Consider the following 24,311-nt stretch of genomic DNA (forward strand, 5'->3'; position numbering starts at 1 on the left):
TATTGAAAATGATTGGAAAATGCTTTTTTAAAATTAATTTATATTATATAGGTTATGTTGAGGGTGCCGAAGACCGGGCAGAGTGGAGAAGATTAAGTAGGAAAGCGGACCCTGGCGCTAGGCCGGGAAAACGCTAGGTTGGAGAAGAAGATTATATATGGAAGCAAAAAAAATGTTAATAATATTGCTGTTACTTATTTTTACTACTACTAATGAGAAAGTTGCATTTTATCCACAGCCCCACAATGTAATCAGTTGCAAATTTTGAGTTGTTAGCTTATGTTGGCTGGTGGATTTGACTTTTGCATTTCATTTCATTTTTTTGGTATTTCATAGTTAGTATATTCGCGTTGGTGAGGTGAAAAATTATGTTTCACTCGGAGGCAAAGTTTGTTTAACCCTCTGCCTTGAATTCTCGCAAGGCTCAAGGTTCCACTTCTCAAACCACTCGCTATACTCGTGGTTAAATTTTGGAATCTTCCGCTCGCTCAGGTATCAATATTAGCGCGAGCGGTTAAACAACAACTTTGCCCCCTTGTAAAACAAATAAGTATTATTGTAGTAACAAGATATGCCTCTGTTTCAAACTTACTGTATTAAATGCATTAATATATTTTAATGAATCGTAACGTGTCCTTAATTGTATTATTTTAATAAGGTACCTGCGAGATATTTATAATTGTTGCTACGGAGAAAATCAAACAGGGAAAAGGTTCCTTTTCTATCTTGAGGAAGGAAGGTATACGTTCATTCACCTTTCGCTTTAGCCAGAAATGTTAATTATATTTATAAGAATAATAACCGGCCAAGAGCATGTCGGGCCACGCTCAGTGTAGGGTTCCGTAGTTACTCTTCCGTCACAATAAGCTAAACTGGTAGTAGTAAATTGTTAACCAAGGGATGAAACGGTACCTTTCACCCGAGTTAAACAAATAGGCAAATTTGCATAATCAGTACCTAATTAAAGTAAGTCTTTTTACTATGAAGGGAAAACTTTTTGCGATAACTCAAAAACAGCTAAACTGATCATGTCCGCTATAGTTTTCATTTAACGTCTTTCTTAAGCTCTACTTCCACGATTTTTTTCATATTTTTTGGACCTATGGTTAAAAAGTTAGAGGGGGAGGGGACACATTTTTTTTTCTTTCGGAGCGATTATCTCCGAATATATTCACTTTATCAAAAAATGTTTCTTGAAAACCCCTATTAGTTTTGAAAGACCTTTCCAACGATACCCCACACTCTAGGGTTGAAGCGAAAAAAAAAATTCACCCCCACTTTACGTGTAGGGGAGGTACCCTAAAAAAAATTAAATTTTTAGATTTTATTGTACGACTTTGTCGGCTTTATTGATTTATATATCCATGCTAAATTTCAGCTTTCTAGCACTAACGACCACGGAGCAAAGCCTCGGACAGACAGACAGACAGACAGACAGACAGACAGACAGACGGACATGGCGAAACTATAAGGGTTCCGTTTTATGCCATTTGGCTACGGAACCCTAAAAACCTACTAGATAGTGATAATAACAATGGTAATGTTGTTGTGTTCGGACAGAACGTTTGAGTTTAGTTAGATAAGGAACGTCCCTGTGATGTCGTTTCAAGGCATTATTAGAAAGCTATTTATTAATTTATGAAATCTGGCATTCGTGTTTTCGTCGCTTTTCCACAAAAAAATATCAAACGTCAGACTCACATTGAACTCATAGCATAACATCAAGGAAAAATACTTTTTCAATTAATAATATATGAAATGCAGTTCCAATGAGGTTGAAAGTCAGATACCCAGATAGTACAAATCACGGCCAATGAAATTTGAATCGTAATTAAACGGAAAAAAGTTGCTTCTGTATTGTTTCGTTCAATTTTAAACAAAACAAACTCAATTCTATTTTATGATAGAATTGATCATCTGACAACCAATTTTCCTTAAATGGTGGACCGCTAGAGGTTAAATCCGCGAGTTGAACGAAATTTAACAAAATAATTAACAGAACAGACACTACAGACAGTCAAATAAATTTTTGCCATAAATATCATTTTTGACACAAGCTTTTATCGCTGACTGTACTTACCACAGGCAACTAAAACTCACCATGACAATCCTAAAACCCCAAACGCAATTAGGTTGTTACAGAGTTCCTATGGCCACCTCCTGTCTCCATCATCAGGTCAGCTCGATGGTACTATAATATTGCATTGTCACCCGACTTACATATGTATGCAAATTTTCAGCTCAGTCGGATATCGGGAAGTGGGTCAAATTTAGCTTCCAAAACTTGACCTATACAATCAAACCAACTACTTGTAACAGTGGGGCTAATATGATAGTCTCTTTATCATTTGTCGCCATGCCTGTCACGTTCTAACAAGTATCTAAGTGCGAAAGTGACCCACGGCATGATTAGGTAATAAAAATGTAACCATGATCCCGTTGCAGAGCAAGTTAAATAAAAACTTGTTAAATTGAACGTATTAAATATCGATACGGACAAAGTGCCAAAAATATGTACACACTACTTTAATGTAGGGGCAATAAGGTCGTGTATACATATTTTTGACACTTCATCCGTACCGATATTTAATACCTTGACACGTTACAGGGCAAGTATTCGGGTTAGTTTGTAATGGCTTGTGATATTGCCTATTTCATAATATATTTCATTATAAAACATGTTACTATGACGGGAGCAGCAAAGTTTGACTGATCGAAGATGTCACCAGTATTCAAAATGTAAAACTTTCCATGTCATGAGCAATTATTTAAACGCGTCGAATATAGGCCGCTCGCAGATTAAAGTCGCCCTGGGGCATAAAACATCAGTAATTTAATTAAACTAACGTACCTTTTGTTACTCCTAAAGGGGTGAGGGAAAAATACTTGAATAACATCATCCACGCTTACAAAATAATAGATAAAAGCTGATTTTATTGTTACGTGTTTTGTGTACTGATTATATTAATCAACTGAATTACGCAAACATCGAAGGTAAATAAGATTTATTATAAAATAAAATTACGAATTTTACTGAAAAATATTACTTAACTCATTTGCTTACGGCCATTAATTGCGTGGGATGATTTAACGAGAAATTACTGTGATAAAATGGCTAATTCACCGTGTACTTGAGTACTGACGGTTTGTTGGAAAGTTACCGAAAACATCTTCGAAACTTTTCATATATTATTTCCTATGAAATTTTCCGAGAACTCTTTTGAAACTTTCCGTAACTTGCACATATATACAATTACATAAATACAGATACAGATAATTATACACTGGAGTATAAAAGACTCACCCATCACCACGACGAAGAGCGCGTATCGCAAAAGAGACATGCTTTCAACGAGAGCTATTACCTGTGAATTAAAAACAATTCGTCCGGGCCCGGGTATATGTCGCGCACAACATACCTGGGACAGTGCTTACATTGGTTGTACTCAGGCACTCACCCATCACCGCTACGAAGAGCGGCGTATGGCAACAGATACATGCTTTCAACGAGCGCTACTTGTAAATTAGAAGCAATCTGCCCGGGCCCGGGTATATGCGGCGCACAACCTACATGAGACAGTGATAACATTGGCTTGTACTTGAGTATAAAAGACTCACCCATCACCACGACGAAGAGTGCATATCGCAACAGAGACATGCTTTCAACGAGAGCTACCTGTGAATTAGAAGCAATCTGCCAGGGCCCGGGTATATGTCGTGCAGTGCACAACATACATGGGACAGTGCTTACACTGGGTTGTACTTGAGTATAAACTTACTTATCAGTCATCACCGCGACGAAGAGCGCGTATCGCAACAGAGACAGAGACATATATGCTCCCAACGAGCGCTACCTGTGAATTAGAAACAATCTTCCCAGACCCGGGTATATAAGTACATCGCACAACATAAACGGGACAGCGGGTACAGTGGCTTTGAAAACTGCCCTGTGCGATCTGTCAAACTTTGCTGCTCCCTTCATAATAGCACATTTTATAATCACCGAAATATTATGAAATAGGCAATAAATATCACGAGCCATCACAAACAAACCGAATGATAACTAGCCCCGTAAATTTTAGGTAAGTTCATTATTATTTAATCGTATGGCATAACATAATACAGAAGCATATAATATCGAAAAATTATTAAATGACAACACAAACGAAGTTGAGTTTTGTAAAGACAGACCCGAGAATTTTAAGACTTAATTATGTAGACACAATATTTTCTCTAAGACGGCAGCAAACACGTAAAATTATGAATAAAATCAAAGTAAATATTGGTTTGTTTATTGCCTCGAAATCAGCATTAAAAATACAACAGTTTAATATTGATAGTATGAGACTGAATAATCATATTCATAGATGAGAGATAGGATGAGAAGGCTCATCATCGCCATTTTTGACTGTCGTTCATATTAATTATTTTTACGAAAATATTAGGATTTTACATTTTTTAAATTGGCTGTTTGTCGATTTTATTCGCGCCTTTGCCTTGCGCGCGCATTGGAATCATGCGTAAAAAAATAACGCGCCAGCCGTTTTCCGTATTTGTCATAAAGTTTGAATAGTTTTGCATTTTCAAACATTTAAAATAAAGAACATCTAAAATTGACGCTGCCAGTAATACTAATAGAGGCAAGAGCCGAGAACTATCGTTCCCATCCTGGTGGCCTTTTACCATCAAAATCGGGTGAAAAATAATTAACTTTTATTCAATGGAAAATCAGCTAAAACGCCCAGTCTTTCTTGGAAAACGTGTTGGTAGCTTACTTCAATGAACTGGCGAATAAGTGTCTACAAGCCCAGCACGCTTTGATGCAATTATTACACCATTTTGAAAATTGTACTTTTACTGTTTTCACAAAAAAAAAGTTTTGTTTATCCCTCGCAAGTGTGTTGAAAAACGTCATATGAAACGCGTGTGCATTGGTCATTCCCACATCGGCTTTCTTATTGCGCGCTCGCTTACTGCTCGCGCGCACAATATCGCCTCGTGTGTAATGACCAACTTAGCACACTTGTATCATAAATTCATAATATACTATTGTTAATTTTTTTTAAGCTCCCAGATACAACTGACAATTAATTTTAATTTTATAGATAGCTTGCTGAATATACCTTTGCTGAACAGCAAATGTTTATGTACCACGGACGATATGGACTGTTGGTTTTTAGTCTGTGTCTTAATCTATATACCTACAATAAAATGTAGAAACGAGTTTCAAGGAAACGTCACTTTTAATATCTAAAACAAAGTACTCATTGTATTGCTGTCTTGCAAGAGCGAGAGGCTGCGATAATGATAGAGTAAGTAATATATTAATATTTTGTAAAACAGTTACATAATAACCCTCCTATTCATAAACGTCTTCTAAAGTTGACAAGCCGCTAATAATCGTTTGTCCCTTTCCGACGTAGTTATTGGTATGATGGAAAGGGACAAACGATTATTAGCGGCTTGTCAACTTTAGTACACGTTTATGAATAAGGGGGTATGGGTTTTTAAAATTCAAGCGTCGATGTTTCAAAACGAAATGAAGTTGAGTTTTGTAAAGACAGACCCGAGAATTTTAAGACTTAATAATGTAGACACAATATTTTCTCTAAGACAGCAGCAAACATTTAAAATTATAAATAAAATTAAAGTAAATATTGGTTTGTTTTTTGCCTCGAAGTCGGCATTAAAAAATACAACAGTTGCATAATATTGTATGAATATTCTTAACAACACTGCTGTTATGATGTTATATAGACAAGGGCCCCACCCCCACGCGCCGTGCTTCTTATGAAGTTGATATCGATCTCACTGGCGGTCAACAAATATAAGTGCTGGAGTACAAAAATTAAATAAAATGTTACAGATAGTGAACCCGCGCTTTCAGGGGGTCTACCGCGAAAACCGAAATTCGCAAATTGCGGGGATATTTCTCTCTTACTCTCACTAAGACGTGACAGAGAAAAATCCCCGCAATTGACGAATTTCGATTTTCGCGGTTATAGCCCAGAACTGACCCTTTGGTATGTCCTTAAACTACGTCCAAAAGAGAGGTATGGGCAATGTGAATGTCATCTCGCCTTGTGTGGTAGGGCACAGCACAGCAGATGTCATTCCAGATCTAGAGCAGAGCCCAACTGGGGAAGTACCTCCACCTTACAGAAAACCGCAGCCAAATAACACTTGACCCTACTCGTAGTGTTGTGTTCCTGCCGGTGAGTAAGGTTGCCAGAGCTCAACGAGGGGGGTGGGGTTAGGGTCGGTAACGCGCATGTAACGCCTCTGGAGTTGCAGGTGTACATAGGCTACGGAGACTGCTTACCATCCGGCAGGCCGTATGCTTGTTTGCCACTGACGTAGTATAAAAAAAAAACTGGTTATTGTGGTATCATGAAATGCAAACAACTTATTTGTTTGTCAGGAGGCAGGAGGTTTCACAATCATCTGGAAAATTTACTATTTACTACTTATTTACTATTTATTTAGCGGGAAGCACGGATACCTAAATAAATAAAAATTGCAGAAAAAAATTGTTGATGCGTCTGTGACATTTATGTTAATAAGCAATGGGCTCAAATAACATAACTCTTAACGCATTTGTTATTATTTAATCGTCACAAACTTCAAAACTCATTATTGTAACTAATTTATTTCAATATGCCGCGATTCTAATGATTCATTGTTTCCGAACAAGACAAACAGTTATGCCTTGATTACACGTGGATTACAGTTACAGAGTACGATGGGTAAGTAGGTGTTTACATACATTTTTAATTTTCCTGACGAGTCAGTTCGTTTTCGAGAAATTCGTCAGTGCATTATTTCACATCTGCGAGACCGAGTTTTGTACCGAGTATTAAAATTAAAAAATGCGCGTCTTCCCAGAGATAAGACCTAGCTAGATCGATGTTTTGCCGCCGAAAACCCCCTTATAGCAAATTTCATAGAAATCGTTAGAGCCGTTTCCGAGTAACATAGCCGAGTCTTTAAGAAATAAAGATTTTTTTTAATTATTTTAATATTAAAATTAATTGCTCGTTTAAAGGTGTAAGATTCTCCCAGTGCTTCAACGTGATTAGCAATAATTCGCCGCACTTGCCACAGTGGCTGTGTTCATACACCTGTCGAGTGGCGAGCGAGTCGGCGCGGGGTATGGGTGCAGTGTGGGAGTGGGCACTCAGCCTAGTAAACAATACGAAATCCGAGTGACTCGATTGTCATATTACTGGGTCGAGTACTAGGCCGAGTACTCGTTACAAAGTAGAAACGAACACTCGGCCGAGGGCACTCTCTCGCCACTGTACTCGGTACGTGTGATCAAGGCATTATTATATTATATAATGCAGTAGTATTAGGCTGCTTATACAAGGTGCCCGTGAGCATTGCGAGAGATTTTAACGGTGCATTCCTGATGACAACAGAAGCAAAAAATGTTATATGACTTGTGAAATTCGACAAAAAAATATATTTTTTGTTTTTTTTTTCCCTTTTTTTGAACACTGATTTTGAGAACTTTTTTTGAACATCAATAAAAATTACGTTTTATGTACAGGAGACATAAAACGTAATTTTTATTGATAAACACATAACCTAAAATTAACTAAAAAACTATGGGAATACCGCAGTCAAAAATGTGTTTTGTACCGACTTATGGCGAAAGAAAACATTTAATTCTAAAAACATTTAATTATCTCTGAAACAAGGCCTAATCCAGAAAATTTTATATAACATTTTTTTTTTATACTACGTCGGTGGCAAACAAGCATACGGTCCGTCTGATGGTAAGCAGTTTCCGTAGCCTATGTACGCCTGCAACTCCAGAGGAGTTTCTAAATATTACCAGGAATGCTTAGTTAAAATGTCTCGCAATGCAAGGTGGAGACGAGCAGAGGTGAGAGAAATCAACCAATAAGTCGTAGATATATTGAAACTATCCGAAAGGATGCCAGTAGGGCTAAGATGGTCGGCTCTTTATCATTTGTCACCATGCCTGTCACGTTCTAACAAGTATGTAAGCGCGAAAGTGACGGGCGTAGTGACAAGTGATAAAAATGGAACCATGCTGCCATCCCAGGTTGTCGTTGGAGTGAGTGATCAAAATCAAAGTAAACATAGGAAAAGTACAAGTAAACAATAACATGTAAATAAAATAACAAGTAAATAATAAGGTAATGTGGTGAAGAGAAACATAATTTAGTTTGCTCGGAACAAAAGAAACAGCATGAGGATATAATAGAATTTGTTTCAAAGTCTAAATTAGATTTCTAATTTTGCCTCTTAATCGTATGGCAAAAATCGAAGAGGCATTATAATACCTGGGGGCCTACCGCGAAAACCGAAATTTGCAAATTGCGGGGATCTTTCTCTTTTACTCTCACTAATACGTAATTAGAGTGACAAAGAAAAATGTCCGCAATTGACGAACTTCGATTTTCGCGGTTATAGCCCTGATTGGCGCTTAGCACGCGGGATTCGATTCGCACGTCGCTTCGCCATGGTAAAACGTCGGGAAAACGCTTCTGGTCACCTGTGGCGTCTATAAGGCGCGCCGCTAAGTCTTTGTACAGCCGGCGCGCGCTTCGCCCCCACGGCCCCAGCGTTTCGACCCCAAACGTCTAAAAATAGAGGGTGGCATACAAGGTGCCCGTGAGCATTGCGAGACATTTTAACTAAGCATGCCTGGTAATATTTAGAAACTAAAATGTCATATAAAATTTTCTGGATTAGGTAGTTTCAGAGATAATTAAATGTTTTTCGAAATCATTCTTTCGCCATAAGTCGGTACAAAACACATTTTTGACTGCGGTATTGCCACTTTGAGGTCTAGTCTGGACATACCTATTGATTGACATCGAAAAATTTTAAAAATGTATTCGAGAAGCTACCCCCAAATAAAAAAAAAAACTTTTTAGTTAATTTTAGGTTATGTGTTTATCAATAAAAATTACGTTTTATGTACAAGAGTGTTCAAAAAAAGGGAAAATAAACAAAAAAAAATTTTTTTTTCTCGAATTTCACAAAAAGTCATATAACATTTTTTCCTTCTGTTGCCGTCAGGAATGCACCGTTAAAATCTCTCGCAATGCTCACGGGCACCTTGTATTTGCGGCGTTTGCGGTCTTCTGCTATGGACGCGGCATGACCAGCATCACTTTTGGTGCCCGGAAGGTGAGACGGCGCGAGTGTGTCAACGCTTGAGGGCCTTGAGGCTTATTTTTATGAATAAGGAAGTTAGGTTTTATTTATTTTCGATATTCAACAAATAAAAACTGAAAAACATGGTGGTTGGCGCTTACGTCGCGGTGCACCGGATTGGTATTGAGAGTTCTGTAACAGCGTAAGCGCTGACCGCCATAAGGTCCCTTTACTCGTAGAACGTCACATATTATGACATTAAACTTTAGGGTACCTATATATTATGAGAACACTCGAATTTTGGAACTAGTTCGGATTGGGACTGATATTGTCGGCGGCCAATCATAAAATAAGGCTGATTAAGAAATACCTGGGCAATATAGTGAACGTGAAAATCATTGTTTCGTTCCCTGAGTCAACGGAGCTCCTCTACGCAGGGCTCCTATTTCTGGACAGTTTGCCCTTCGCCGCGGGCATCTGAGGCAACCTAACGAACCAATCTTATCCTATCGGTTTAAGTCAAAACATTACATAGTAACCTTACGATCGGCCGCTGACTTATATAATATATCGAAAACATGTGTCTTGTGTATTATTGAAAATGATGTTTATGATAGACATAGCCTGATAGCGTGTTTAGTATTGGACTTACCATCAGGACTGGCCAGCACAAAGCCCCTAAGCGCCACAGCACTGAGTATAGTAATAAAAGACAGAACTATTTGCCAGAATACCGAAGAAAACGGCATAGCAGCGAAATTCTACCTGTCAGGGTGATGGTTACCTGTAGACTAACTCACCAGCTAGTCGCCATACAATACAAGTATACTTGGAGGTTGTTCAGGGGAAAAACTGTTACTCAATCCAGGAGACAATTACATATTTAATTGCATTGAGAAATGCAATGGATGGGCTAGAGGAAGTTCGCTAAGGAAAAGATGAAATTACTCAACGGCAATGCCTAAATGAAAAGATAATGGAGCAATTTAATGATATTTCGTACGTATGTACACTTAATGGTACGGGTTCGAACCACGGTTGACCCAACTACCGGGGCCTTACCGTGAACACCAAAGTTCGCACATTCGTTCCTTTTATTACAAAGCGTTATTAGAATGACAGAGAAAGATGCCCGCAATTTGTGAACTACATGCAGTACAAATACAAATACAAATTATTTATTGTTTGAATGTGAGTGGTTATAAATGGTGGTAGGGTTAGTATTTTGTTACATCACAATCAGCCAGAATTTGGCGTACAATACTTGGACTCTCAGTATGCATGTCATTAAAACCAATTAAGAATAAAGTATAACAATGTCAGAATAAAATAAAGTATTATATAAAAAAAGTCAATAAAAAAAATTAATAAATATAAAAAAGAATAATAATAATAGTAGGTAAATGTCATGCATATAGAAAAGTATCAAACACATTTTTTTTGTAATAATTCATAATATTTATTATTTGACAGTATTCGTGATGTTCAGATGTTCACGTAGCGGCAAGTCTCAAAAAAGTTATTGATAGGATAGGAGTTAGCCATAGATTATTAGGAATGTAAACTCAATCCTCATACAAAAATATGAGAAGATCCGAAATTTCAGCGGGGCAATATTTATAACGTCCAGGGGCCCATTTCTCAAACGGTATTAGACTCATTTCATTAGTGTGTTGGCATGGTAAATCCTACGATTTGACAGTTCATGGACTACTCTAATACCTTTCGAGAACTAGGCCCCAGGCCGCAAACTCTTCTCATCTGGTCCACCGAAAGGAAGTGAGAGAACTGAAGGCCATGTTTTAGCCCATTCGAATTTATCTAGGTGTAATGTGGCCTTGTGTTAGAAAAAATAGACCCCTGCTCTAAAATTGCGTGACGTCAAGTATGTTACCGGTCCGACCCGATTTCGGACCGAAATATACTGCTGACAGGTTTCCATTTAAAATACTAGATAGGCCTTTTTAATAGGTCAATTGGATTAAACTAAGCCGATATTAACTAATTGGTTTAAGTTATATTCCTAATCTGATAGCTTCTATTGAAAATACGGGTAATGTGTCTGTTTTTAGGGATCCGTTCCCAAAGGGTCAAACGGGAGCCTATTACTGAGACTTCGCTGTCCGTCCGTCCGTCCATCTGTCACCAGGCTGTATCTCATGACCCGTGATAGCTAGACAGTTGAAATTTTCACAGATGATGTATTTCTGTTGCCGCTATGGCAACAAATACTAAAAACAGAATAAAATAATATTTAAGGGGGGCTCCCATACAACAAACATAATTTTTTTGTCGTTTTTATAAATAAAGTTACGGAACCCTTCGTGCGCGAGTCCGACTTGCACTTGCCCGGTTTTTTTATGGTGGAAATAAGGCCATAGGTTTTAAGAGTGACAAGTAGGTAGGGTACCATATGCAAATATATGCATGCTTTTTCCACAGTACCCTTAAGGATGACTCACGCTAGAACGGTCCAGGCCCGGGACGAGGCGTACACTTCTCTTTCTATGACGGGTGATCGGTGATCACGTGATGCTTACTGTAGAAAACTGAATTATCAGCCGTCCCGGCCCGGCCGACTTTCCTGCGGTCTTAAGCGCTAGCGACTGCGTATATCGAAACGCAGTGCATCTCGCTTGCATCAATGTCAGTATGAAGGAGATACGAATATATCAGTGTCAAACTCGTGGTAAGGATACAGGTCTAGAATGAATTCTTGATACTTTTCGATTATTTGTAACGGCGATAAGGTTCAAAAGTGACAAACCTTCTAATTTCGTTATGTACAGTCAACAACGACAGAAAATCGAGATCATGTCAAGTGTCATTGGAAGTATTTAATTCAATCAATCAATCAATAATTTTACTGCAAGAACATAGTTAAATTACAAAAAGTGATAATATCAAAAATATAGGAACATAGCTGAGGTTGATGTACAATAAACTGTATCAAATTATTTCTAATAATGTTAATATCCGAAGAGTAAAATGAGGACTACGTTTGTATTAAAAGCCGATTTCGCGCGGCCGCGGTGTATCCTCTTATACTTTCCCCGAATGAAATGTTGTTTTATAAGCTTGTTGCTTTTGTTTCGTTTCTAATTTGACATTTTGTATGGTTAGCACAAAGTTACCAGGGCCAATAAAGTTTTATTCGGATTATTCCGAACACCTAGCTAATACTGCTGACTGTACTTATATAAATTAAAGTAGGAAAATATGAGAGTATTTTACATATTTATAGCATGGAAATGTCTATATCTACTCAGAGTGATCCGTTTTCATTGCTATTGAGTGTAAGGTAAATACGGCAAAGTGTGACTGCGGGATAAGTGTGGCCGGCCTTCTTAATACCGGGATCTGTTTACACATTGATTAACAACGCAACGGCGGAATGCGCCGCAATTTTGCAATGTATTAATAATAAATATAAGAGCCTTGGTAGAGAGTACCGTTTTGTACCATTTGGCGTTGAAAGTAGATCCATGGGGTCCCAGCGCGCACAAGTTTTTTGCAGAAATCGCGAAGCGTCTGGTTGACGTAACTGGTGACCGAAGAGCTGGCGGCTTCTTCGCACAACGTGATTGCGATACAACGAGGAAATACCGCCAGCATCCTTGGTACAATGCCTCAAGCCTAAAAGCCTAGTTTAGGTTTAGTTTAGATTTTATCTAGTTATAGTAATCCTCTGTTTATATATGTATATTATGTATATTGTTATTGTAAATAAAATGTAGTAGCAAATGTATGAGCTCGCAATAAACATTAATCAATCGGTAAACAGGCCCCAGAAGGTCAGCTATTACACTTATCCGTATCGAGTTTAGTGGAATCTGAAAAATTCCCCTTCAACATTTTACTTTGCTTAGGCTGATCACGTCTGCCGAATGCCGAATGAGTTGTGGGGCAAAACCGCCACTGGGTGGGAACTAAACTCAAATCGAGGATCTGGCAGACGCCGCCGGCGATGGCGGGATTAACTGGACTCCTTCTTGAAGGAGTGGCCAGACACAGCACTGGATAGAAATCTGTGGAAAAATTGGGAGGAGGCCTTTGCCCAGCATTGGGACGCGACATCAGGCTTCAAATAACAATAATATAACCGCAAAATACGCCATGCAGCTTTTTTGGGTAAACGCCTTGATGAAGTACTACATAATAAGTACCTACCTGCTATTTTTAATTTAATATGACGAAGTTCCATTTAGATAATAAATGTTACCTTGAAATACTGCTCTCCTTAACAATGTTTATCCTTACTCAGATAACGCATGAGTTTTATTTGTATTTCGCTTTGCAATGTTCGTTCTTGTGGATAAAAAGGCACTTTTAGGCATTGAACTATTATTACTACAGCTCTGCTTCTACGGTTATGACAACAAACCTTAAAATCGGAGCGTGAATCTCGCGATCTAAACGCGTAAGCGCTATGAATTGCACGGCGCTTACCACGTTTTGGTCGCGTGGTACAGATTGCGATAATTTCATTGTTTGGTATGGCTTCTCTATAGTAATAATAACTCAATGTATTAAGACATTTTAGTCGAAAGTGGAACACAGTAAGGTGCTTATTAGTCCGTTTAACTTAGCAGAAGATTATAATTCCCATATTCCAAAACGTTTCGTGGGCCTTTAGCGCCTTCACTCGCCACAATACGTGGTAGCATAACCTTCATAAACCTATGCTCAACTCTAAACTTTAAGCTAGTTTCTAGCGGTCTGTGAGTGAAGTCCTCTCGCAATCCTCACAAAGAACCAAAAATCCTGACATGTCAGGGGAATTCATTGCTTATGGCAATGGCAACATATATGTAATATACACTACACTCCCGCGCGAAGTAAGAACTCGCTAATCGCTTCTAGCCTTTGATAAATGTTGTGCGCGGCCGGTCAGATGTTGCGGCGCGGTGCGAATAAACCTATACTTTACAAACTACTGACGTAAAATAAACAAAACACTCACCAGTCGCCATGCTATCCGTCAAAAGATCCGCGTGAAACTGTCTCGAACGTCAGGAAACCAATGTAAAGTATAATTGCATTAGCCTTATCTCTTTACGAGTCATAATCTATTTACTTCGACTGCCAAATGATATTCGACCTTGCGGCTTATGTAATAAGCTTTACCAGGACAGTGATAGTTATTATATATGGTATCGAGTAGATCTATTAACAGCTGTGTCAACAGAATAATCATTTGTGTGAACTACATCTATGTTTTTAAAAAAGTACTTAGTTAAATTACGAGTTTCATTTCTCCACTACCTAAGGTTGTCTGGGAGAGATAGAGATCGCCCTGTAGCGATAAGGCCGCCTGTTGTTTACCTCTATCTTCATGAGGTTATGCAATAAAGAGGATTTGTATTGTATTGTATTGCACTTGTAAACTTAAATAGACGACATGTAATAAACAAAAAGTAAAGGAACAATATTTAATAGTAGTACATTTTTGAAGTGGCCAGAAAGTGACCAATAGATGGAAAATATTTGCCATTTTTATAACTACCCCAAGTTTTCGAAGTTATCCCAATGCACCTTACACACTTTTTATACATATAAGTGGGTGATAGACGTGCGTCATGCGAGCAAGTTAGAAGGGGGAGGAAACTAGAGCGTTCGGGCTTTTTCGGTTCCGTTCGGCTCAGCATTGCTCCGAGCAATTATTAGGGTTGGAAAAACTTGACGTACCTTTGCGTGCACAACCACAGATAATTTCATGAATTTTGACAACCCTAAATAGCCGAAAGGGATAGTTCCATACATTAGATAGGGACAACATGATTCGGCCCTGAATCGCCGTTAAACTTCGGCTTTGTAGGAAGTTTCCTTTCTGTACGGTAGTACTATTATTTATTCTGTGCTTACGGCTCGACGACCTTTTTCGGTTGTGTGTCAGCCTAAGTACGCGTACTTTAAAACGCCTAATAAGTTTCTTTGGCGATCTGGCATGTTCGAAGTTTTGCTCGTAGCTCGTGTCTGTCACCGCCGCGAGCCGCCATTTCCTCCATTCAAAATGTCCTCCGTTGACGACATAGCGACGGTCGACGCCGGTGAAACGCGTGAAGCTAAATGAGCAGGCTTCAACCATAAATTATAAGGCTAAATCCCTAATTTTTAAAAGAAGTTTACCTATAAACTTTTTATTTGAAGGGTTTTTTTTTATAACGTGCTCTGTCAGGAAAATACTGGCTTACCCTTATCAAAACTGGTTTTAGAATCAGGCTTATCGTTATTTCATTAACAAAGGTCATCCACCCAAATATGGTACATCAACAAATTAAAAGAAATAAAATTAAGTTAAAGGCTAAATCCATTAACATAGTAGCATTAAATAACAAAACATTACTCAGTCGCCATCAGATACATCAGTACCCCTAGTGTAAATTTAGTCGATAGCGAAATGTGACGTACGCGTTTGCGTTAAGTCTCATTTTGTATGGGTTTTTGAACAGCACGCCAAGCGGGACGTTTTGGAAAGTCAAAAATCTCATACAAAATGACACTTAACGCAAACGCGTACGTCACGTTTCGCTGTCGAAAATATTTACACTAGGGGTACTGAGCGGCCAAGGTGCTCAAATCGCGAGAATAGTTAAAAAATAAAGCGCTTTACATTTATGATAATAATTTAAAAAATTTTTTTTTGCATGTAGCATTGCATGAGACGTCCAAATAAACGGTTATACATGTTACACTTTACGCATACTTTGCGGACAAAGTGGTAAGGCGCGTATTTTTTACATGTTCATGTCATCAACTGACGGTCTTTCCACCGCGATAAAACCGGCTGACTGTTTTGATATATGCTCTCGGCCCGCGGTCTAGTGGTGTCGGATAGGTTATGGCTAGGGTTGCCAGGCCATAAAATGCAAAGGCCGGACTGCGCACTATATAAGGCCGGACATTTTGCCCTAAAAGCCGGACATGTTTTTTTTTATTGCCAAACAATGTTTTTACTGCTGGGCTGTTGAAAAAAGTATTTATACGTGATGTAAAGTGAGGATGAGATCGAAGATGGAGTGTGCCATTATGGCACAGCTGGATGGTGATGCGATGGCCACGGTGTCAGTTTATCGTCCGCAAATTAAAGGTAGCGATCCAGTGGTCGTGGCTTCAAGTCTCATCCACGACGGTGAATTTTTCCACTTTCAATTTGTAAGAAAATCTTAATATAATCGTTCGCGTATATTTCTGTTTGATACAAAATTGATTTAATCATTAGATCGTGATTAATTTGAAATATATAAAGAATTCGCTTACCTGCACAGGGTCCAGCGTTTCAAACTTCTTGAGATATAGGGAGCGTGCATGAACTGTAGGCGGCAGCACAGGAGCCATCAGATTTTTGGCGCGAGGCGTAAATGTGATGTTTATTGTTCCGATGTAGCCCACAAGATGGCAGAATCTACTATGCACAAGAAAAGACGTGACGTGTAAATGTACATGTTTATTGTTCCGATTCAGGCCACAAGATGGCAGACCCTCCAACGCGCACGGTCCCTATTGAGGGACTGGCTCGTAGTTTATTTACGATTTGACCAATTTTACTTTATATGACACACACATATATGGTACACTCTGGTGATGTTAAATGTGATGTTGATGGTAAACTTCTAGGTATGGGCATGAAAATAAACAACTCGCTCCATGTTTTTTATAATGGTTCACATCTTTAGTTATATTATTTCGAATAAAACTGTTAAATTAAGATTAACAGAAAAGAAAATCGTTTTTTGTTTGACAGTTGACAGGTGAACCAAAGAGCATTTTTTTTAAAATTACGAATAGGTAAGCATTTGACCACAATCTGATGGAACATGCTTACCTAAAAGATGTCTATTCACTCTCTATTTAAAAACATCCAAGTTATAGTGGACTGGGAATAGATTTGTAGGAAGTGAATTTCACTCCTTAGCCGTTCTCATGATGGCAGAACACGGTGGCGTTGGGGGATAAGATTATGTAATCCTATCGCACACTCCGCGAAATGTGTCCTGTAGAATACCGATAAACAGGCTACCTTTCTACGGTGTTCTAGGCTCTGCAGTCTAGCCTCTACCACTCTCGCATCCCCAATAGCGCGTTTGTCTATAGAATCTAAGGCGGCTAGCTGATACTTGGCGGATCCATCCCAAAGGTGGCTGCAATAGACCATACACGACCGATTATATATCATCAAGGTGAATAAAACTAAAAGACTTAGTCCGAATTGAATATTCACAACAAATACAAGTTGGGCAAATCAAATTTGTCAGTAAATAAGAACAAAAAAATGTCATCCCTTTCTTTTGGGTACCAGTACTAGCGTAATACAATGACAGTATGATTCTCTCTATGTTTGAAATAAGACAGTCCCTGACTAAACTGCTTATCATCAGGCGGTCCGTATGCTTGTTTGCCACCGTCGTGGTATAAAAAAACTCATCACAGGCCTTTGCGTCTATTGCAGACGATTTAAGCATTGCTGTTTAGACAACGGGTTTGGTGACTGCGGAGGGCGATGCGTGAGCGGCACGATCTCCCACACTTTTGGCAGAGAAAGCTCATGCCACCTGAGGTTCTAGTCCCGGTTTGCTTTCTGCGACACCTTCTGCTATCTAACGTATTAAACCAGGCTTGGTCGCATAGCTTTCTCCCCTCCACAACATGCTTGCGCCATCCATCACGGTCTTCAGCTAAAAAAAGTACATCACATATATTATGACTGACTGACTGTTTTGGCTCAGCGATCCAAAAAGAATCTTGGTCTCCAAAACGAGAGAACGCCACCTATCGCGATCCAGCGGGACATATATTATGACAAAGAATATTTGATCAGCAAGTACAGAAGAATTTATTCTTATTTATAAAGTATTGACTCAAAACATTTCAATTACGTTCAAAAGCTAAATTTACTGCCTAGGGTACAATTCGCACAACTGTCTAGCCAACATTCAAATAAAAAGGCGGCATACTTAATTAAAAACACGTTATTTAATTTATATTCAACAAGCAACCCGTCTCGGCTTTGCACGGGTTACACAAAACGTTAATAAATTATAAACCTAAATCTTCCTCAAGGATAACTCGATTGATAGTTGAACACCGTATGAAAATCCGTTCAGTAGTGTTTGAGTTTATTGCGAACATATAGACAGACGCGGCGGGGGGACTTTGTTTTATAAGGTGTAGTGATGATTAAAAGCATGGCAGATTGCTCGGATTATATAAAAAACTACCGCTCATTTTAAGTGTGTTATTTTTACGAATAAGTTACCTTTTTTCAACAGTACCTACTCGAGGGATGACATATTATAAAAGCTTATAGGCAAGTTGCTTATAACTTTATATCATTAAACGGCACATCTTCAGGACAAGTTAGTAACGGTTGGTATCGGTTAATATTTGGTTAAGATATTTATATTTTGATTCCAAGATTATCTCATGTGTTTCATAGTTTTTTGCAGGTAAGATTCTTCACAACGGTATAGACAACTTCATGGAATGCTCTTTAGCATTCTATCCTCAACTGCAAAAAAAAATTATACCTCCGGGGTGTACGGAGTGTACGGATTCCTTATTGAATACTGAATTGATAGGTACTAAATGTCGATAGTGTCTATCACCTTGGGGTACGACAATGCCCCTGCCTGGACAAGATACAGGGAAAGGGAACTGCCAACCTTTTAGTATAAGGAAAAAATATACTACTATACATATAGGTATATTATTTAAGTTTTTGTCGCTCTTGTGTCAGCTGTCAGTCTAGTATACTTTGTGTCTCCAAAATTAACATTCTGCTGGAGTGATAGCTGTCACGGCCACGATAAGAAATGAAAACACCTTATCTCAATATAAACGAAGAATGACCAATTAAAAAAAAATAAACGAACAAAACCAACGACACAAAGACACTTCATGGCGTGAAAATGAAAATTATTTTTATCAATACAGTACTGTAACTACTGTAAGAAGCCCCAGAAAAAAATATTTTAATTAAAAAGGCATTACTTTAAGTTCTATTGAAAGCGCCTAAGAAGTTTATTTATTCGTCAAGCGAGGGTGACTTTTTGCTATTGAAATCTCGACAGGCACTTTGATTATTTTATAAAGAGTGCTTCTCACCTTCTCAGTATGATACTATCTATGGCTGCAACCAAAGAGAATATATGTATATATAACCCTCCTTGACTATAACGTATACAATAATTGTCATTTTGATGTGTTGTCAGAGTGTGATCGATAGTAAAATTTTATTACTTTCGGTAAATAATAAATGGAAGGAGTAAAGTGCCTCATTGTGGTTTGTGTAAAAACTCTAACACGACCGCAAACTTCCCGTGTACAGATTGATATTGTTTAGTGGTGATTTTTAACAAGGATAACGAATGTGATGTCCGTGATTTATCAGTTTCTGTGCGATATGTGAGATTTTCCAGTGTGCTTAAATCGTAAGTAATTTATTATAAATAACTAGTGTGGTACATTTGTTTGGTATGGTACGTACCATCTTATTTTCTTATTTATTTTCTTTATAATGGGCTAAGTACGAACACTGTAACTTTGTTCTTAAACAGTTAACTTACCTATTGATTATTTTATTACTAAGCGGCTTCAAGGTTTCGAAGGAAGCTCCCAATTCTTTCGAGACCTTTGTTTTTTATTGTTAGGTAGTTCCCCGATTCCTCGAACCAATTTCGAAAAATGAGGACTATGTGGAGAAGGTATACAATTTATTGCTGGTACGTACTTCGTTCAAACGCAAACATAAAGGAGGAACTTCACGCCTTGCCCTTCCGAACTTCAGTATGTGAATCTGTGTAATCGCATGAGTTGAAAGCGACGAAAGAGCTTGTAGACGGTCTTTGGTTATAGACGATCTAGACCACAGTAATCTTATTTTTTTGTTTGAATGTATTTCACAGTTCGTCCCATAATTATATCAGGATCTAATTATGAGGGTCTTGGTGAAATCTAGGGAACTCTTTAAATATTGTATTGTGGCTCGCCTATTTAGTAAAAATATTCATAAAATAATAATAATTTAGCCTACATACGTCGTAATCATGCGCCATATGGCTAGGGTTATAGTCGTCACGATGGCCTAATACGGGTTGGGGACTAAATATACACCTTTGAATTTCTTCGCAGATGTGTAGGTACAAGTTCCCTCACGATGTTTTCCTTCACCGACAAGGTAGTGGTTCCGAACATGAATGACCAGCGCTTTTTACTCGTAAAATACATAGGATAGACCGAGGTGAATTGGATCAAAGGGCGAATCGGATCAAGGGGTGAATCGGTTAATGATGAGAAATCCGTAGATAGGTATTTAAAATATTGCATTGATATGACTAAAATAGCGTTGTACATGTCTTCTGTTAGCCTGCGACGCCAGTCATAAGCAATATTTTTAATATCAACATTTTTTTTAACCTGACCCGATTCGCCCAGTGACCCAATTCGACTAGATCTACTATAGATACTTATTATATTTTCCTGTATAGACTCTGAACTTCTGAACTTATTGAACGTAGTTGTAGGCATATTAGTGATCTAGCCAAACACGCCGGTTGTTGAGTAACCAAGTGAACTTTATAAGAGTACATATGGTTTTTATCTATTCTGTGAGACGCCCCCCGGCTATCAATGAAAACTACTAATGAGCAATGAATACGTACAGTTGTATACTCAACTGAAACAATATCCAGTTCAACAAAGCTTGCAAAAATATCAGTTCCTATGATATATATTATAATATAATATTGCATCAGATGATGAAGATTAGCTCGATTGTACCATAATATTGCATTGTCGCTTGACTCACAATATGTATGCAAATTGTCAGCTCAATCGGAAATCGGGAAGTGGATCAAATTTAGCTTTCAAGATTTGACACTAACAAAATAAAATTACATACTAACAGGGCAAGCTAAATAAAAGCTTGTAAATTATGTATTATCTGCGATCTCTAAACGCCCACACGCTGTCTGTACCATTGATAATGTACATTTAATTTTGTCAACCGTAGGTACAGACAAGTATATGAGTAAAGACTTCATTTACATTTTTTATAAGTACGCTACTACACTGAAAATTTTTTTTTTTAAAACTTGAAATTGCATTAACGTTTAATGCTTTAAACAGTTCCACGTGAGCCTATCGAACACAACAATAAATTTTACTGTTCTGAAAAGACGGTAAATTTTATTGTATTGTGTACCTTTTAGCTAACTAAAATGTAGTGACCGTTCGTTTATTTTTATCGTTTTTTCAATACTTACTTAGAAATGTTCAAACCGTAAATGTTACTGTTTTGTATTTTACTATTTTTCAAACATTTGTTGATATCGTATAAAGCAGTTAATTTTAATGAAACGATGGATCATATTTCTTCAGTGCATCCATCCATTTATAATCCTGATTTTCACTGAATTGCTACATAGATAAAGGAGTTTGTTCATAAGCGTACAACAAAGAAAAAACATGTTTGTACCTTTTTCTTTTGTTCTGTACTCAACAGGATTCTTTGCGAATTTAGCTGGGGGTGCTGGCTGTGAATTGGAGGGCTCCTGTTTTGGGCCTCCCGAAACACTGATACTTTGGATTGACGCGGGCACTCGTAGCGCGCGTGCGCTGCGAGGCAGTTTAGGGTGAGTCGTGAATTACCTATATGTATTTAGCTAGTGTAGAGTGTAGTGTCATGCCAGCTACTCGGTGCGGAAGCACCGAGTAGCAACGTGTCGTCGTGGAGTGTAGCTGTATTGCGCGGTGGTCGGCCCCGGCGGCGGCGCCAAAAAAATCCAACCAATGAGATTTTCGGAACTTATGTACGAAATATCATTTGGAGGATTCAACAACTGGAGAGCCTACCCCTCTGTCGAAAAGCTCGGCCAATGGTAATATGTATTGTATGGACTGATGTTTATCTGACATGGCTATTTGTACGTTACGTAGAAATAGCCATATATTTGACGTGCCCCTCCCCCGCAAAAATCGGCAGACTGTTTTGTACAAAAAATTACAGTCAAGGCCAGTTTTTGAATCCTCCAAGTATTTACCAGTCGTTTTTCGGTGAAAGAAAACATCGTAAGGAAATCGGACTAATCCCAATAAGGCCTAGTTTACCCTCTACGTTGGTAACGTTGGAAGGTCAGATGGCAGTCGCTTTCGTAAAAACTAGTGCCTACGCCAATTCTGGAGATTAGTTGTCAAGCGGACCCCAGGCTCTCATGAGCCGTGGCAATATGCCGGGACAACGCGAGGGAGAAGTATATATTTATAAATGGGTATTTTGTATGTATTTATATATTTAATGTTGTCGATGACGTCGAGAAAAAAGAGTTTTAAAGTATTTGTGGGCGCCTGGAGAATAAAATTAGCAAAATCAAGTTACGTCCAAACCATAAGATAATGATAAACCATTTTTGCACCGCGTGCCCCTCTACCTACACCCACACCCACCCACCCACACGCTCCACTACGATATGCTGATGATATTGCGATGGACCATCATACTTGTCTACTAAGATGGGCCAGCGTGTAGAAAGGGTAGTGATGTCGGACGGCTTATGGCGCGGCGGGATGGCGATGGGATGGCCACGGTGTCGGTTTTTCGTCCGCTCATCGAACGTAGTGGGCCAGCGATGGTACGTACGCGTCTACACGTGGCCCATTCCATAGTGCGTGCTTTCAACAGTTTCAACCATCGCATGGCCATGTCGCTGGTCCAGCGCTGGGCCATCGTGTAGAGGAGCCATTATAGTTCATATCGTACCACTTCCGTACATCCTAAAGACCTCCTCTCGGGATACGTTCGTAATTCTAGTACGGGAAGCCTAGGCTAACCGCGAAAAACGAGTTCGTAAATTTTGAACAACTATCTCTGACAGTCTAATTACGCCTTCATTGGAGTAGAAGAGATAGTTGCCAGAAATTTCCGAACTTTGGTGTTCGCGGTAGGCCCTCTGGCTGCTATAGCACGGGTACTCAAGGAGCCCGATCCAGATTTTAATACTTAGGAGTTTGAACTGGTTTTGACACTACGTATCTTGACATCCATCTTGATGATTGGAGCGCATCTAACACACAACACACTTACTTTCATACTCAGAAATCAGCGTGTGATCTTCAAGGTCGAATCAAAGTAAAAAGTTGTTAAATCTGGATCGAGCTCCAGTATTCGGTATCTAAGTAAAGTTTTATGTGGAACCAGTGGGAAAAACCTGCAGCGTTTGGGAGTTCACGTCTCCGTTCCGTTCAAAATTGGTACGGTCACGTCTGAAAATATCGATACGAAAAAAGTGTCAAAAATATGTATACACGACTTTATTGTCCATATATTAAAGTAGTGTATGCATATTTTTGGGACATTTTTCGTATCGATATTTTTAGACGTGACTGTACGAGCAATTAGGGTTGGCAGTACTTGACGTTCCATTGCGTGCACAACCACAGATAACCACAAATATTTCATTTTTGGTACAAGCTTTTATTGCTGATTGTACTTTTCTTTCCAAATGCAACTAATACTCATCAAAACAATTTTAATACCCTAAGCACTATTAGGTTGCGTTGGTTTATCACGAGTTCCTATCGCCACCTCCTGTCTCCATCATCAGATCAGCTCGATGGTACCATAATATTGCATTGTCACCCGACGTACAAATGTATGCAAATTTTCAGCTCAATCGGAAATCGGGAAGTGGGTGACAATTTAACTTCCAAGATTTGACCCACAATAACATACATAAATACTAACACGGCAAGTTAAATAAAAACTTGTAAAAAATAGAAGGGTTACATGTTTTGAATCAAATGGAAAAACATACCTACATGTTATAATTAATTTAATTTATTTACAGTACATACATAATATATTGATGGAGCTACTTTCCCACACGCGAGCGGGAATGAGCACTTACCGTGTATATGTCGAAACTTTAAAGAGCTATATGTACTGTAAAACGTTGTACGATACACGTGCGAATAGGTAATTCGCAATTCGTGTCGATTTAAAACATTCCCTTCGGTCGTGTTTTAATTTATCACCACTCGTTGCGCATTTCCTATTTTCTTCACTTGTATCGTAAATAACTATTGTAGTTTTACATGTATGTAAAATGTATAATTGTTGGTGCAGTAAAGAATATTTACTTACTTATATAAACATACACCACACAAAATACACGGATAGA

At 38.5% G+C, this 24,311-nt stretch overlaps 1 protein-coding gene across 4 annotated transcripts in view; it reads right to left on the reverse strand.

Annotated features, from left to right (window-relative positions):
• The window catches only part of LOC133519291 (beta-alanyl-dopamine/carcinine hydrolase), a 96,012-nt gene extending 81,858 nt beyond the window's left edge, over nucleotides 1-14,154 (reverse strand). The window contains exon 1 of one of the 4 annotated variants that reach the window (XM_061853568.1): nucleotides 14,099-14,154. In XM_061853568.1, coding sequence (XP_061709552.1) covers nucleotides 14,099-14,108 — 10 coding nt within the window. In that variant the 5' untranslated portion in view covers nucleotides 14,109-14,154. Of the gene's footprint in view, nucleotides 1-3,304; nucleotides 3,360-3,618; nucleotides 3,674-9,787; nucleotides 9,900-14,098 lie in introns of those variants that run through there. The other 3 variants (XM_061853423.1, XM_061853352.1, XM_061853460.1) reach the window with 3 other exon arrangements.
• Nucleotides 14,155-24,311: the final 10,157 nt, after the last annotated feature.

Source organism: Cydia pomonella, chromosome 1, assembly GCF_033807575.1.
Source record: "Cydia pomonella isolate Wapato2018A chromosome 1, ilCydPomo1, whole genome shotgun sequence".
Lineage (NCBI taxonomy): Eukaryota > Metazoa > Arthropoda > Insecta > Lepidoptera > Tortricidae > Cydia > Cydia pomonella.